The sequence below is a fragment of the Folsomia candida genome, unplaced genomic scaffold, assembly GCF_002217175.1.
Source record: "Folsomia candida strain VU population unplaced genomic scaffold, ASM221717v1 Fcan01_Sc004, whole genome shotgun sequence".
Classification (NCBI taxonomy): Eukaryota; Metazoa; Arthropoda; class Collembola; order Entomobryomorpha; family Isotomidae; genus Folsomia; species Folsomia candida.
In genome coordinates this window covers 12,510,791-12,528,147 of record NW_019091196.1, presented here as the reverse complement: position 1 = coordinate 12,528,147, position 17,357 = coordinate 12,510,791, and the positions used below count along the sequence as shown (strand labels likewise).

At 36.0% G+C, this 17,357-nt stretch overlaps 2 protein-coding genes across 3 annotated transcripts; one reads left to right on the top strand and one right to left on the bottom strand.

Moving 5' to 3' along the window:
• The first annotated feature begins 534 nt into the window (after positions 1-534).
• On the top strand, positions 535-12,543 carry LOC110848265 (tubulin-specific chaperone cofactor E-like protein). 2 transcript variants are annotated; one of them, XM_022095438.2, is made up of 11 exons: positions 535-1,354; positions 3,581-4,143; positions 4,388-4,437; positions 7,813-7,926; positions 9,516-10,059; positions 10,422-10,592; positions 10,658-10,699; positions 10,775-10,922; positions 10,996-11,146; positions 11,215-11,312; positions 11,385-12,543. In XM_022095438.2, the coding sequence occupies exons 2-11, from the start codon at positions 4,074-4,076 to the stop codon at positions 11,512-11,514; spliced, it is 1,518 nt and encodes a 505-aa protein (XP_021951130.1). In that variant the 5' UTR covers positions 535-1,354; positions 3,581-4,073; the 3' UTR covers positions 11,515-12,543. The 2 variants fall into 2 exon arrangements, with proteins under 2 accessions (XP_021951130.1, XP_021951131.1); XM_022095439.2 differs by lacking the exon at positions 535-1,354 and adding an exon at positions 3,307-3,447.
• On the bottom strand, positions 12,533-16,251 carry LOC110848266 (acyl-lipid (8-3)-desaturase). Its single transcript, XM_022095440.2, has 10 exons — positions 16,095-16,251; positions 14,622-14,731; positions 14,425-14,499; positions 14,231-14,335; positions 13,903-14,149; positions 13,722-13,828; positions 13,482-13,615; positions 13,172-13,406; positions 13,013-13,107; positions 12,533-12,942 (listed from the first exon to the last, which is right to left on the bottom strand). The coding sequence occupies exons 2-10, from the start codon at positions 14,716-14,718 to the stop codon at positions 12,766-12,768; spliced, it is 1,272 nt and encodes a 423-aa protein (XP_021951132.1). The 5' UTR covers positions 14,719-14,731; positions 16,095-16,251; the 3' UTR covers positions 12,533-12,765.
• Positions 16,252-17,357: the final 1,106 nt, after the last annotated feature.

Below are 17,357 nucleotides of genomic sequence, written 5' to 3'. Positions count from 1 at the left end.
ATAAAGTTTTGCATGCAATGCTTTAATGCAACCTCTCATCATAACTAATTCTGTAACAATGACATACCATAAAAACAAGACAAAGCTCACTACTTATCAGTCAAAACCAAACCCCAAAAAATGTTTAAACCAAACCACACTCTAAAAAAGTTCGAGACCTCAAAATATCCAAGTTACATACACACTCAAGAAAAACTTCTAGCATAATAATAAGTGCTAAACATTAAATCCTGTTCCATCCCCATTAATCCTACAGTTCATAAGTGTCCTATGTTGCTGCTATGCAGAAAACGCGGCATATCATTAACTATCTGTGTAAGTATGTAAAACTCAAGCTCAAGATCACCCATGCAAAACTATACTTGCTCAACTAAATATTATACCCATCCATCCAACCCAGCCCAGCAACTAAATAGTAAAAAGAACTAAACTGCAGAGTCCAAAGTGTATTCAGTGCTTTTTATTTTTTGCATTCTTCGTTTTCATTACAGCCATCCATCCACCTCAACCCTTTACTTACATTTTTACCATTGCTCGATGCATGCACAAAGAAAGGCTCGCAGTTTTGCTTGCGTTGCGTGAAACAGCAAAACCTATTTGCCAGCTTCAAACAGAACAGATGAGAATCTGGCCGTATTGCATTACAACATTTTGTGCTGTTCACACAGCACATGCGACTCTATAGAACTGTTTACAAACACGGTGTACCTAAAGTTACACACTTTTTAAGCCCGAGTCAATCCAACCAACTCGTTTTAGTGTGTATCTATCCAGTTTTAGTTATCATTTTGCCATTTGCGTGTGCTCACTACTTGCAATTTAGCAGCTTTTAAACGGAACTGCTCGGCCTTATTTTGTGCATTTTTATTTTAAAAAATCAATTGTTTTCAAAAATCTTTTACGAAAGCGTGATCTGATCTTCTTGCAAAACGCAAGTTGAAGGTCGCCACAATAAGACTGAAGAAAGAAAGAGTCGTAGTTTTTCTGCATCTGCTGCGCATGCAAAAAAGTCAATGTCGACATAATTTTAATTTATGATACGACATGAAAAGGAAGAATAAAGTATTAAAAAATCAATACTCGAGTCGAGTTAACAAAGAGCTTTAAAATCGATTTAAGCATAGCGAGATTAAAGTACACACTATTTATTTGTGTCACCACATTAATCGTGCAATTTTATTGGATGTGACGGTGTAAAAAATTGAGTGATTTCTGCACAGGAAATTGTCAACGAGTTAAATATTTCATTCGAATTGAATGAAAATGTGTGAAAAGAGTTCTCAATATTGGAGATTGGCCAAGTTGAAATTTTCTGAGGGATTGAGCTAAAAAAATATCTCCACTAAAAAGAAAAGTAAGAAAAAATATTATCTTTATAAACCCAAGACCCTGTTTTTTCGTGTATAATCGATAGAATTTTTCATACTTTACACATGTCTCGCATATTAATTGCAACGCAGTTACAGATAATTTTCACACTAATTAAAATTAAATTGCATAATTCCCTTCATTCATTAATCATCCTTTTTGTATTCGCACATGTATTTTTGCAGAATGTATACATTTTCAGTGATACCTTTATCACTGGCTGAGTTTTAGCCATGACATGCATGTCTCACTTTATATATTTTTGCGAGTTTTAACACTTCTTTGCCTTGTGCACTGAATGAGGACGAGCTACACGGACAGAGACGCGGAGAGTCTCAGCCTGAGACTGCACGTGGAGCAATGTTATCATCATCGGCACGATGAATGGGAAAATTAATGCAATAAGTTCAAAATAAAATTATGAATAAGATTTTTCAAGCTTATTCTTATTATTTTCGTGTCCTCATCCAGCCTCCTCCTGGGCTTGTGTAATGCACATTTAAAAGTGTTAAGTTTTGTCACTTTATCATTTTATTGTTTCAGACTGTCTCTTTCCTTCTGGTTATGATAATAAATTTTGGTTTGTGGTTCAACAATTGCATCAAGAATGATAGTAAAATTTGCATTATTACGACAATTGTAAAACATGAGCAAAGTCGCATTTTACAAAAGTGACGTAGATTACAATAAATCATTACAAGTGTGGAAATATGTATGCAGTAGAGTTGTCATAGTCCATTCGGGAAATTATTTTTGCGTTGATGTAGGAAAAATAGCGTCAATTAGTGGTTTTCACACTGCAGTGGCAGCCTCGTGGCGCATTATGCCCAAGTTGTTCAACGATTTATTACAAATTGTAATTTACAATACAAACAAACGCAAGACGCATTATTCTCTCGGGGTTGACAACTTGGAGTGTTTTACATCAATTAGGTGAGCCGATACCGAACAATTCGCTTCCGAATTTCGTAATTGTATGCATATCATCGTACATAACACAAGTTGAGTATTGGAAATTACTCACAAATTGTCAGGTTCCCAGGAGTAATTTCTTCCTGGTGTTATGGGGAATCGAAGTATCGATAAATCGAACCGAAAAGGAAAACCCATTTCATACGAAAACCTACAAAGGCAAAATATTTACAAGTTGAACACTACACCACATTGAGCTTTAAAATGTCTTGTACGAAGATATTTTAAAGCTCAGTGAATACTGTCGATAATAACTTTTCCATACCATTCATGTGGTAAGTAGTTCTGTCGTCAACCATATTTAACCATCCATCCGATCCCAATCTGAAACCACGACACTACTCAAAAAAAGTAAGACAGCATCCGATTTGTGCATTTATTTACCACATTTCATTTTAACACGCACTTTATTCTGTTATCTTTTCTCCTTCCATTATTATTGCGCACCTCAAACATTGTGGGGGAGTCGGCATGTTTATACTATTTATTTACCCTCCGTCCTGCCAGCCAACAATAATAAATAAATACTAATAATGCAGTATGGCACCGCACTTTTTACACCCTATATATCAGGATGTGGATCAGGATATTAAATACAAAATTAAGGAAAATTACAATGCCAGGTCTACATTTGTCGTTATGTGGGACGTTTTGCGTCGTTTTGTCGTGTATGCCAAGCATTATGCATTTATCAGTAAAAGGTTGTGGTATGATGCCTCAGGTATAAATATTCAACTTAATATCACAGTTTGATTGTAGAACTGAAAAAAAAATCAGGCTATTGCCAAAAATTGCATTACATAGCGTGGAATGCTTATGGAATATTTTGCATGCACTTTCAAAGTGCGATACACATACAGTAACGGTTATTGAGTTTGGTGGATGGTGCGAGGAGGAACAATAAAGAATGGTTTAAAAAGGTCAGTCAGTTCGTACGTATGACATCGAACGTAGAAAAGTGGCTTGACTCGCGCGTGTATAATTTATAGTGCATTTTCTTTTATAATATTATACAAATGATGACGGTGTGGGTGTTAAATTTAGAGTGTGGAGGAAGTGCATCTCCTTTCGCCTTTGTAGTAGCCACAACTTTGTCGAGTTAATCACGTAAAAATATCATCTTGAATTTTTATCGTTTCATCTTGTAAAATGAATTGCGATTTTGCAAAGTTGGTGAAAGTTTGGGTTATCAGACACCTACATACTTATGAGAAAATTTATATGACCCATATTTTTACAGGGTACGGAGTTATGCATCTCTCAAAAATTTGAATGTCACCTTCATCCTGGGAACTTCAAGAATGCAGATTTGTTCTCATTTTCCTCGTTGATGGCTTACTGACTGGACTCAAAGAACGCTTAAGAAGATAACGGGAACTCCAACTCTTTGTTTGCAGGAGACGCCACGCCAAGCCCAGCCACGCGTCTCTCTCTCGTTTCTGCACATTATTTACAAATAAAAGTCATTTCCAATCTGAACCTGGACCGGAGAAGAAGAGAGACTTCCCAGAAATAATTCCTTCTCCAAGTTTTAGCAGATCAATTGCAAGATTTTTTTTTGAAAGTGGTTTAAATGCCACTTTTCCGGTTTCATTTGTGGAGACATCATCCTTGACACAATTCCGGCTTCGACTTCATCTTTAATGATCCGTCGCCTCACCGTAACACGAACATCAACCTATTTACACAGTACGGAACACCGAGCCAAGAAATACACAAGATAATCTAGCAAGATGCCCTCTCTGCTAGATGCGATCGAGGCCAAGTACGGACAGGACGGGAGTGATTGCGAAGCTCCGATAGGTTAGTAAGCAGTCTTATCCACGCCACAACTTTAAATGTCGAGCTATTTATTTGCTTAATCCAAATATCTACTTATCTTTCACCCGGTGTAAGTGGCTTCTGACCAAAATGATGGTCTTAATTAGTCCACGAAACCATTGGGAGTAAAATCAAGGCGACTGAATCTAATGTTGTGGATCATAAATGATGAAATTTCGTCCTCTTAACTTCAGTCTTCTTAAACGTTTGTATTTTTCTCTTGTAGGAATCTACGTTCCGAGATATGGACCACGGAAATCCATCCCGAGGTTGCTGGTGAGTTTTATGCACATATTTTCCATGTACATGTCAGTTTATCTACATAAATCCAATTTTAATTGGTACCACGTGGCGAGAGATGCAATATCACGACGGTTTCAATTAGGGCAACGCTAATATAATATGGTTAACAAAAAGTTTCAATTATTTGGTTGTGCAACCGTTTTGCAGCTCCACGATTAACATGTGCAAAATCCTACCACAGTTTTTTGCTCATTTGACTCTGGCATCTAAAAATGTGCATAAACAATTATCTCTCCAGTGAGTGAAGTTCGTCAAATAGAAATAAATAGAGATTTGCTAAACTTGGTAACGCTAATTGCATGCAGACTTTGATACCTGCGTAGTAGTTCTATTCTTTTCGTGAGCATGTACCTTTGTCGTATTGGAGGCATGAATAAGGTTAATGATGTTGGTTGGGTGTCTTATTACATATATTCCTTACCAGTTATCACAGTCTGTCAGTTGGTAAATATATGCATACGTATTTACAAAGAATATCTATGCTATAGGCCACGGTCAAGTACATTTACGATACGTTCCACCATTTCTTGGCTAGGTTTACAACAAGATTTCCCATGTTATCTATGCTTGTCGTGTACATTAATCAGCCAGCTCGACTTTTGAGAACCAGACGAAACAATCCATCTTATTTGGAAGGACAGGCAAATTATTTGCATATTTATTATATTACATTTCACCTTTGCGAAAGAAAATGGAAGATAAGTAGCAATTAAATGGACAGTCATTCGGTAAATTGAGGAAAGATGCGGTTGTCCATTGTGCATATTTGTAAAAGGAATAGTAGATTAATAATTATTGTGTTAATGAGCTTGTTAACTTTTAAGGGAATGTTTGGCGTGGTCTTGGTCAGTGTCAGATTAGATAAAAATTGGTCAATGTTTACATTTTCGTTTGGATTAGCTTAGCATCATCATAAAATTGTAGACTAGGTCAGATTGGTATACGTTAAATGGGATGATGATGATGCATGTGCTTTCCACGTGGTGGCAGAAAAAAAAACATTTCTGGACCAATTTATGTACATACATAAATCCATTAACAATTTAAACAATTTTTACCGTGCAGTCTGTTTAAACTCAAAATTTGTATGTACATACGGAGATACTCTTTTAAAAAAAGTCTGCAAACATGAAACCGAGGTCATCAGTTGAATCGATGCGGTAGCATAACACTGCTATTCTTAGTCTTGAATATGAAAGTGTGGTGATGTCAAGGGTGGGGCCTGAACCTGGAACTGTTTCATGTCTTATTTTTACTCATTTTTACTTGACACACTTATCACAAAGTACACAATTGATGGGCAAACGAAGCATGTTTTTTAGGCCTGTCCTTCGTAAAAAGTTAGGAAAGTCATTAAAGCTTTGCTTGACTGCATGGAGCATGGGGATAATTATTTTACGCAGTTTCTATACAGTCCATGTCCAGTCCAAACCAAATAGTGATATTTGTAGCTTAAATTATCAACCAAATCCCATAATCTGACAATTGACAGTCCAAACATTACATGTAAATATGAATACAACGCAGAAACACCTACGCTTTAAAGAGTGCTAATTAATCCATCTGCACAAATATGTATCTACGTGCCAAGGGTTCAGTAATACAACATTTACGAATAAATGATGTGATGTCGTTCCTCAATTAGGGAGTTCTTGACAAAAATTGTCAACACCCATCCGCCATCGCCATAATAATAATAATAATAAATACTGCGTGATAAAAATGCATCCCACAAATTATTGCAATGATTAAATCAATAGATCCTCAAAGTTAATTTAGACTTTATTTACTGATTTAAGTGGATGGCAAGTTAAATAGTAAATTAATTGGCACGTGTCAATAATGAATGAATAGGTAGCACATCTTGTTGTATTAGTCTTATCACAGTTTTTGCTAATTTTTAACCACGTTTAATTAATTCATGTGAAGCATATCATGCAACTTGAATAATAATGAAGTGAGGAGGATGTGTACAGTATGCAGCTAATTAATTTGATCTCGAATTTATGGGAAGTAATTGTCGATTAGTTAGCCTACGTCTCGATTTCTTTGTCTAACCCACCAAGTAAATTCGTACACATTGTTTAGTCCCATTCTAGATTTACTTAGTTGATCTAATCTAAAAGACTGTGCCAAATTTAATCGCAATTGTTGCAAAACTGCATTGTTGCAGAAAAACAATACATGCATGTTTATATGAATAGAGTATCACATATCCAAAGCCATTTTGCTTCTTAAATGAATATCACATCACACGGATGACTTTATCAATACTGATATGTATTAAATATCAAATATGATATCACCTCTCTTTGTTCAATCATGCATTGTTTCCTACAAATTCTAAATTTTAAGGGGTAAAAAATGACGTTGATGAGAATCGAGGGAGGAATGATTGATAATATTTTTTACTCGGTGACAGTCTTAGCGATTCGACAATAGAATTCATTATTTATATTCGGAAGGCCATTTAGACGATTCCCAAGTCTAATGCAACATCTCATCGTCATCATCAAAGTCCTTAGATTTTTATGATGCAGATAGAATGCAGTAGTATTTACCAGCATTATTTTCTATTTCATCCATTTTTTTCTGTTCTTGGTCCACTATTGACTATACTGACTGACTGACTGTCTGGCTGGTTTACTAGGACAATACATAATAAAAAGCCACGTGCATTGATAATTTGCCACTAGAGAATTTGATTGCAAAAGATTCTGCATCTCGCAAACTTACTTTTCTTGCCGAATGAAATGAAAAGTGTGATTATGTGCTGCAAATTGTGCGACTTGAGGTTTGTGAATGCACAAATGAATAGGTTTTATAAGGTTTTTTTTGTACATGAATGAATCTGAGTGACTAGTGCGACGACGAAAATTATTCTCTTGTTCGACGCAAGGTTTTGGTTTGGTCATTAAATGATCTGCTTATATAGCAGAGAGGGCTTTATTGTGGAATTGTATAATGCAAACACGAGGATGACGAGACAAAAGGGCAGCACGGAGTTTCGATACTTTTTGTATATTATTTTCGTATGTGGATGGTACTCAAGACACAAATAATCTTAAAGTAAATTAATGTTTTATGGTTTTGTATATATTGACAAAAGTGGAATTCCTTCGTTTATTCCAGTTTAATTGGGTTAACTTACTCGCATTACGTTTATTTGTGTCACTGAATAAATTCTGTGAAGATACGCAGTTGACGAAAGTGTAAATAATAAGTTATTATTTACTTATTTACTTATTATGTCTTGATCCAAGGCGTCAAATATCTGTAAAATGAAAATCATCACTGCAAAGCCAATCAAATACTGAAGAAGTCGTTCATTTTATTCGTTTCTCGCAGGTATTGAACGATTGTGGCGTGGATTCGGCCGGGGATGAGGAATCACTGGAGAAAAACTGCTCCGGAGTGATTGAAATCGACCTGGCCCACAATCGGTTGACTCAATGGAGTGAAGTGAGTACTGCTTAAATTGAATTTAAATTTTCCCATTTGAAATTATTTTGACGATATTTTGCGTCCTTCAACTTTTTCATGGCGTCACGAGTTGAAAATTGCCCAATTACTTTTTCAAAAACGTGACAAAGTATTATAGAAAAGTGCGTTAACGAAACTTGTTATTTTCTTACAATGACCAATGTATACGTTCTAAAATCCTTCTATGCGTGATGGTCACAGACGGATTATACAAGAGTCTAATAATTACACATAAAATTTTGCATGCCTAATCGTAAGATAAGATCAATCACTTATGTACCCTGTCAAGAAAGTGCGTTACGCCGAAGTAAATAAATATGCACTACGTATCTCATCACAGATTTCTATTGTCCCTCTAATTGGGGTTTGACAGACATCATCACACAAAATTTACGACTTAACAAGTCCTTTCTGACATTAGCATAGTTTTCATACATACAACTCGTATTTCACTCCATTGATTAATAATTAACAAATATTTTTACTTTAAAAAACCAGTATCAAATTATCTAGAAATCTTTTGTGCTGGGTGGGTATTTATTTATTTCTCATCTAGTTTGCAATCATCCACCGTATTTGCGCTGCAAAGTGGACTAACGAAAGTGGATTTAGGGAAATCTCCTCTCCAATTACAGATTTAATTTGAATCCGACAGCTCTCCATACGCACTTTACGCATGCTTAGACATAGATTCACATATGTAAATACGTACGTAGTCATAATACTTATTTATGTGAAACAGAACAAAGGATGAGAACTGGTACGATGAATAATGTACATTGATAGCGTCAAATTACAGGGTAAACCATTAAATTACTTGGCAAATTGCAGTTAACTAGACTTGAAAAGTGAGTGAACTGGATTTCAGTCAGTGGGATGAAATGAAATTGTTGAAATTGTTGAAATCTCGTCGAGTAATTGAGACGGTGTGCGACTGACTGCGATGGCGTAATCTTCTGTCACATTTTTACTTTACAGTTCAAAAAGTATTCAGTCAGTGAAACACAAAGTTTCGTCACATTTTACCAATTTTGAGGTTACATTTATGACGATGAGAAAGGAGAAGCTACCATTTCATTTTGATTGATGGTTCCAAAAAGTTTAGAGATAAATGTAGGCACAGAAGAACAAAAATAATAACATGGATTTATTTATCATGTGAAGTGTGGAACGGTTTCACGTATTTCACACACCACACGCACGCACACGCGAGATCAGATTATTGCGAAACGCAGGATTTCTAGATATCTGGGAAGAAGATGGTGAATTTCTTGGTTGTATTTTGCTTGTGAGAGATTAAGTGACAGGCATAAAAAAGACTGATTCGAAGAGAAGCTTGACATACAAGATTTACTTTTGAAAAACATTTAAGATTACAGACTTGCTTCCGAAACTTGTTGAATAAAGTGAACAAAGATGCACAGATTAGCAAAAATTTTCTTTTAAACCATTTCCTGCTATTTTTTATGCGCTTAATACCATCTAAATCTGTATTTGGGTTAACTTTTTTTCTACAAATAATTTCAACTCGTGCCTGAAACAGTTTTTTGTTTCAATTTTGTTGGCAGATATCCAAAATTTTGCAATATTCACCCTCCGTCTCCTTCCTCAACTTGAGCTTCAACCACCTCAGCTCACCATTGATGTCGTCATGTGTCGAAAACTCGTTCCGGTTCCCGCTCCTCCCCCGACTCTCAATTCTCATCCTTATCGGAACGAACATTTCGTGGGATGCGATATGGTTCATTTTGCGACATGCCAACACCCTCCAAGAATTCCACCTTTCTCTCAACAACTTTTCCAGCGTGGATATTTCGAAGCTGAAAAAGTCGTTTCAGGGTCGAAAGGCTGAGATCTCCGCCAGTATTATGACTTCCGGTGAGGAGGACTCGAACAGTGGCAGCCCACCGATTTCTGCTACTGCTGACCGCTTTCTCTCGGCCCAGGTCGGTCTACCGCATCGACATCGGGTCGACAGCACTGACAGTGGGCATGGAAGTTCAGGATCTGGGTCGTCCAGTGATGAGGATGACAGTTGCTTATTCCCGTACTTGAGGAGGCTTATGTTTGATGGGAACCCGATCACTTGTTGGGGAGAAGTTTCTAAACTTGGTACGTACAAATTGGTGGTGTAGATACATACATTCTCAATAATTTGTGGATATGATTGTTACCTGGGGAAGTACTATGCAATTCTACCGGTTTGGTAATAATTTATTACTGAAGGGTAGTATATATTCAGAGGCTAAATACTGCTAAATCCACAATGTCAACGTTCTGCTCGTAGTAATAAAATATCACCGACACTGGTAATTTGTTACCCTCGTCCTCAACTTGTCGCTATGAGTATTACCACACGGTAGAATTGCATAGTACCTACAGCGGTAGTAGTATTGTCACCCAGTTGTTGAGAGTGTACATGCATTTTTATGAAAGGAAATTAATTTTTTAACTGTTGATTACTTGTTATGTAGGATCATGCTTCCCATCACTGCGTCACTTGGGTCTTGCGGACTGTCAAATAGACTCAATTCCAGAAAGTGCTTATCAAAACTTTGAAAATTTGCAAAGTCTTACCATTTCAAATACCTCGATAAAAGAAATGACTGACATTGCGAGGTTGAAAAAATTCAATACCTTGACTGGTGAGACGATCCATCTTTTTGTTATGATCTTTTTTGGAGTTGATTTGTTTTGTGTTTATGTGCAGATCTCAGACTTCAAGGAATTCCTTTGTTCGACAACATGACCGGTATGTTGTGTTTCATAAAATGTCAAAATATGCCTTTTAACCAAGCCATTGATTAATTTATGTTCGTATTCTTAGCGCACGAACGAAGGCAATTGTTGGTTGCTCTTCTCCCAAATGTGAGAAAATTGAATGGAGGTGCCCCCATCTCCAATACTGAACGCGAAGATGCAGAAAGAGCCTTCATCCGGAAATATATTCAGGAAGAGGGAGAAAAACCGGAGAGGTATAATGGATACAAATAATCGTTACACTTTTTTCATGACAATAGGAATTATCATTAACTTATTTACTTGCAGATATTACGAGCTCGTCGCAATTCATGGAGAATTACAGCCACTCTTGGACGTCAAATTTAAGCCGGCCACACGTATCAAACTCCGCGTTTGCTATGCGGATAACATTTTTGAGAGGCATATTAACGTGTATCAGACAACAAACGAGTTAAAGGTAAGAATTTCTCCACTTCAAGGCAGACAGTACTATTTTTTTGCTTAAAACCTCGATTTATTTTTTAGACAAGTCTGGAACAAGAAGTTGGCTTTCCTGCGGTAAAAATGCGTCTGTTTTACATTGATGCAGAAATGCGTGAAGTAGTTGGGCGTGAAGAAATGCGGTAAGTTTTTGGACCGATGTAAAATTAATTCATAATTTGATTTGACTAAAATAATTCTAATGAAATTTACAGATTTCCCCAAAAGCAACTTTATTCATACAACATGCAAGACGGAGATGAGATTCACGTGGAACGGAAGCAGTCTCCGGTACAAATCCAAAGCTCAAACAATCGCAATTCAACAATGTCCAGTTCAATTTAAGGGTCGACTTTTCGTTTAAAATCCATAATTATAATTATGTTCAGTTAGTTATTTAAAAAATCATGTTCAAGTTGATGAGTGCTAAATTCAATAGTCTTTCACTTCACCAGCTTTAATCTGCTTTCTATAAATTTGTGATTCGTCTTGGTAGTCAGTTTACGCATGCTTTATGTTGGTAAAAGATTTAATAATTATGACTTCTAATAATTGTTATGTATTTCATTATGTATCTTGGTGTGATTTTACTTATTTAGAATACCTTGTGTAGTTTAGAAAAGATCCCAATAGCACGACATTTAACGCATGTATACCGGTTTTATCGCAAATCGCAATCATCTTCAAAGTATTTTAAGAAATTCGCTCGTAACAGGTTAATCGTAATAATTTTGTTTTCAAAATCGCAGTATATTTCACTTGTAAATATGTCGAATACTTATCGATCATCCTATCATTAATATTAATTGATAATCCATCGGTTGAGGGGAAATTCTATCTACTACAAATTTTCCAAATACGTAATCAGTACCTTTAAAAATGATGTGAATACAAACCAGTTAGATTTTAACCCACTGGAGTCCTTATACATAATTACATTACGAATTGTGTTACTGTAATAATGTGACTATTACAACTCTAGCTGTCAACCCAAAGTACTCTCTGTAAATTGAAATGCACATATATATTTACAATTAGATTATACTTTTAGTTTGAATTCAGGGTAGGACGGAAGTTTTTTGATTCAAGGAAATTATAGCCATAATTAAGACTTGACATCCATCGTAAAATAATCGAGTGAGAAATTCGGTGGAATATTACATAATATTGATGTTGTAAATATTAATAGGAATTTATTTTTTGGGTTGAATTAACCCAAAAACGCACTGTTGTTATTCGAGTTTGTGTTTATGAATTGTTGACTAACAATTATTACATGTACTGAAGTTTAGCCATATGAAAATCAAATGTACTAATTGGCAATGAGTAATGAACTGAAATTAAATAAATACAATCATACAAATCGAAACAAAATCTCGGTCTTCATTTAAAAAATGAGTAATTACATCAAAAATCATTAAGAGAAAGATAATCTATATAAGCTAAAATCGTTAGTATGCAAATGCAATTATAATAATAAATGTTTTAAACTAATTAATTACGTCTTAAATATTTTTTTATTAAAAAAACAAACAATTAATTTCTTCATGGTATTTTACTTTCCGATTTATAAGTACACGTCTCGAATACTCATTCTCAAGCTTCTTTAAGCTGTTCTGAAACATCTGACAAATTTTTAAAGGTCCGATAAACTGCTTCTTTGTACGAATACACGTAATATTTAATGTTGTGCTTTTCAGCCAGTGCTTTAACCCTGTCCTTGATTAAAGGGTGCCGAAATTGTGGCATTGTTGGGAACAAGTGATGCTCAATCTAGATTTTTTTTAAATACATTATTAATTTTCTAAATATTCGTAATGAAGGCGTAACCACGTGATCTGACCTGATAATTTAAGTATCCCATCCACCAATTACACCAGGGTCGCTGTTCGACATCTGCAGTGTGCAGGAGTGAATACTCGACCCAATGAGTGACATCTGCACCCAAAATATATTGAAATAAGAATGCTGCCTTAAATTCAGAAGGATGAATATCACTTGCCTTCAGTCACTGGAAGAAAAGTGTGCGACAGGGCAAAGTTTCCGAACAGATAGGCGGACAAGGCCCACGTTGATATCAACCAAGGAAGAAATCCGCACTGATATGCAAGCACGTAATGCCCAAAGATGGATATTGCTTGCAGATAATAGCCATGCTTTAAAACGTACTTGGGGTGAAGGTATAATTGCCAAGCAAGAGTTCCCAACAGGGTGTCCAGGGTCAAAAATAAGTAAATCTGGAATGAAGTACATAAGTTTTATTCGTGGTGTTTGGTAAAATTATTCGACTAAAAAGTAAAAGTTATGCCTACCTGGTTCTGAATAAGGAAGGATTTTCCTTTCTCCTTCTTGCTGACCACTCTTGCGTTGTAGGCAATTAATGGCATCGTGTCGAGATCAACGTCATGTTTGAGCCTTTGGGGCATGGCGTGATGTCGATTATGTCCTGAAAAAGATAAGGCACTTATTTTTAACATCTTTCTCCCAAAACTTCTCGCCAGTAATTATTTCGAACTTCAATGAACACAAAATAAATTTCAAAAAGTACAAACCTCTCGCCCACCAAGTTGAAGAAAGCCCGAGCCCCAAACCAAAAATGACTGCGTGAATAAGTCGATCCGCTTTTGGGTTTCCGGTAAGTGAGTGATGTCCACTTTCACTGCAAAGAAATGCTAAATTATTTGACAAATTCTTTTACGACTAGCAAATAACCACATTTTAGTAATAGCTTACTGTTGAACCCATCCACTTCGTCCTTGTGCGAGTCCGAGTAGCAAGCAGCCAAGAAGTTTGATCAAGTAGGATTGTGAAAAGAGGAGCAAATATCCGACATATCCGATTGCGATAATTTCAGAAATGCGATAAATATTGTGGACATAGGACGGTCGGAACATGCCCTCCTTTTCCAACTCGAGGTACAGTTTGTTAAAGTCTTCGGTGAGTGCTTGGTGTCGTTTGAGCTTCTCCTCTCCAAGAATCACTGCGATTAGAAATGATTCCGTAATTAATTTCCTTACTTTTTATATGTAAATACAGAAATAAGTCGTTGTAATAATCATACTGCGTCTATCAGTTGCTGGACGCTTCTTAAACGACTGCAGCATCAACCTAATCTTTTTGGAGGAACGTTGGTGAAACTGTTGCATCGCGTGGGTTGCATCTTCACCTGTTTATTATAAAAATTATACAAATAAAATACATAATATTTGCATCTTATGTATGAAGGTTGTCCATTTTACCTCTTCTTTGACTTACCATGTGCGACATAGTATTCGATAATGGAGCCTCCGGGATGTCTTTTAATAAAGTTTGTGACATCGTAGTAATTGCCTTTGCAAAAAAATTTACGCATAAATGCATATATACAAAAACATATACTTGTATATTATATATCTACATATGCACATATCCACGTAAAGCAAATGCATACATTTGTATACGTGCATGCATACCTTCGTAAAGAATTTCCTTCACTACGGAACGGCTTTCACTACTTTCATCATAACCATCGCCTGGTCCGGCAACCTCAGACTTTGTGTTGGGAGCCATGTCGTGTCAAGGTCTGGAATCATTATATGTTAAATATAAACACGTACATATCAACTAATTAAGTGTGCAGGGAAAGAGGTACAATTTCATTTCCATTATATAATTGGTGCATCCACCCGAGATTATTTCACTATTTTTGGGTTTTCCTTGACGTGACATAGCAATGATGTACCACTCATGCAAATCTTGTGGATCCATAAAAATTCTGCACGATAACCTCATAAACAGCAGCAGAAATTCTCATGAAATTGTTTTAATGCAATAAAGAAATAATGGGTACTTGGTTATCATCTACTGGGGAAAAATTATGTTGATAACATACAAAATGCCCAACCTCCAAGTATCGTACGACAGCGATTATGATGGGATTCACCTACATACATAAAGTCTTTGAGTCTGAAGAAGCTCGAGTCAATCGCACACTAGATTTCATTCATTAACTTCCTAAATTGTTTACTTTCTTTACGTAGAATAACATGCGACACGAAGAGGTGGTGCGATACTTGTGGATTGCCGAACTCTGACCTAATCCAGACAAATTGGAGAGGAGACGGGGAGACATCATGGTCCGATCATCACCACACACACTTGTGCCAAGTCAAGTACTTTCTGATTCGGACAATGTCAAACGTCAAAGCTCGTATCAACACGTAGGCTCATTCAATGACCGCTTAAATAACTATTAATTGCTATTTTCAATCATCTCACAACTCGAATAAAAAAAATGTCAATCGTTCGATGTCTGATTACATAACAAACGCTAAAGTGAAGAAGAATGTGGTCTCACTCAAGTAGTTGTAAATGGAACGTGTTAACTTGTAACAACAATTTGTATGCATAATTTATATGCAGAAAAAATTAAGGGAATAATTTCATACAAAAAATGCTTCCTTAATTTAACTTTCCGATTTCGATATATAAGATCTCTGTACATTTGCATAATCAAAAGTATATGAAAATAGGTAATAGTTTATAGTACATAATATTACATGGCTTAATAAGAATTTCGAAGAATTGTTAAATTGTGTGGTGCTGATAATTGCCATCATTAAAAAAATACAAGTATGGTGCAATTTCGCACAAAGACAATGACCGAATTTCATGCGTAACTTTATAGCCAAACTATATACATGATATCTGCTAAATATCACATTTCTTAAATAAATGTATCTTAAAATTTCCTTCATATTCTGGAGATTGGATTCAAGTCCTAACAAAAATGTGACATTTTGCAGTAAACCATCACCACTTTTCTCACCGCCGTATGCATTTCGCCAAGGGTTGAAAATTGTCATTGTTAAAAAATACGACTATGGTGCAATTTTGATAAATTACAAAATTCACGAATGACCAATAAACGATATGTAAATACCAACCTGTAAAATATCCCGTGACCAATCTCAGTACCCGAAACAGGCAAAATTTCTCTACTATCTTCTCACACCAATTACTTTGCACCCCTCGACACCGAAACACTCCTTCCCGTACCACTGCAAACTTCGAAGTAATGCCGGTTCATTAGATTTGCTCGTGTAATAAGTTGGCACAACCATATGCATGAATTTTATTTTACGTAACCAACCATGACCATACCATCCAATCAACCAAGTAGATACTTCAACCAAGTTCAACTTTTGCATGCTATGTAACGCTTCATACCGTGGTCATTGTTTCCCATCCATGTTTTCCATACACAATTGCATTGCATGATCACACTAAATACACGATGAAGTATTGAGTGTGGTACAGGCTGAGAACCAGAGTGGTCTTTAACTTATAAAGCCATTTGCAAATAAATGTTGCAAACTAGAATTATACTATGCGAAATTTTCCCTCATAAAGATACATACATAAATAGTGAGTAAAATATTCGTGCAAATTTAATGTAATTTAAGAAAATTGTACATTGATGAATGAGTATTAAGATGAGACGACTGTTTTAGGCAATCTTCCCGTGGTCATCTTACACATTTGTGCATCACATTTTTAGCTCATCCCACCTTAATGAAAGACTGGACAAATGCTAAAACAGTAAACTCATTGACCATGCTATGGCATGATCAACTCCTTGACCAACCAGAATAGATTCACGTTTTACAACCTACATATTCGGGTCGGAGGATACAATGAGACAGGATGAATGCGAATGGACTTTGCACTTTGCTCCTCTGATTCAAAGTTTGTTGTATTATTGTGATGACGAGTGGACAAAAACTTAATGTCCGATTGTGTTAAGAGCTTTGCACCCTTTAAAAATGCACCCATGTGAAAATCAAAGTGCACACATTTATATTTAGGTATGTAGCAATTAATCAATCGAATTGTAACGATCGAGTGCATGGATAATTGTAATTTGTTGGTATTTACAAAAATTCGCCAAGTGGGTGGTGAGTGAAAATGACGTAAAAATTAGAACTCTGAACTTGAAATCACGTTCTGCGAGGATGATGCAGCCATAAATGCAGCCACGTTCCTCAAGTGGCTTGATCAACTTTTTACCAGCGTCCAACTTTTGCTGATGTCAAATGTTTAATTGCATGGATGGATTTACCATTGCTTTAATTCATGCATGCAATGATATGAGGGCACACTTTCATGATTTCAGACAAAACTTCCTTCACGAGGAAGGAAAAGCAGAT

Excerpts from the sequence above, each read along its gene's own strand:
- LOC110848265 (XM_022095438.2), top strand. The coding sequence starts at position 4,074 with ATGCCCTCTCTGCTAGATGCGATCGAGGCCAAGTACGGACAGGACGGG. Across the intron at positions 7,927-9,515 it reads GGTTGACTCAATGGAGTGAA|ATATCCAAAATTTTGCAATA; the intron begins GTGAGTACTGCT and ends TTTTGTTGGCAG. Across the intron at positions 10,700-10,774 it reads TTTGTTCGACAACATGACCG|CGCACGAACGAAGGCAATTG; the intron begins GTATGTTGTGTT and ends TCGTATTCTTAG.
- LOC110848266 (XM_022095440.2), bottom strand. The coding sequence starts at position 14,718 with ATGGCTCCCAACACAAAGTCTGAGGTTGCCGGACCAGGCGATGGTTAT. Across the intron at positions 13,616-13,721 it reads TTCAACTTGGTGGGCGAGAG|GACATAATCGACATCACGCC; the intron begins GTTTGTACTTTT and ends TATCTTTTTCAG. Across the intron at positions 13,407-13,481 it reads CCTTCCTTATTCAGAACCAG|ATTTACTTATTTTTGACCCT; the intron begins GTAGGCATAACT and ends ACTTCATTCCAG.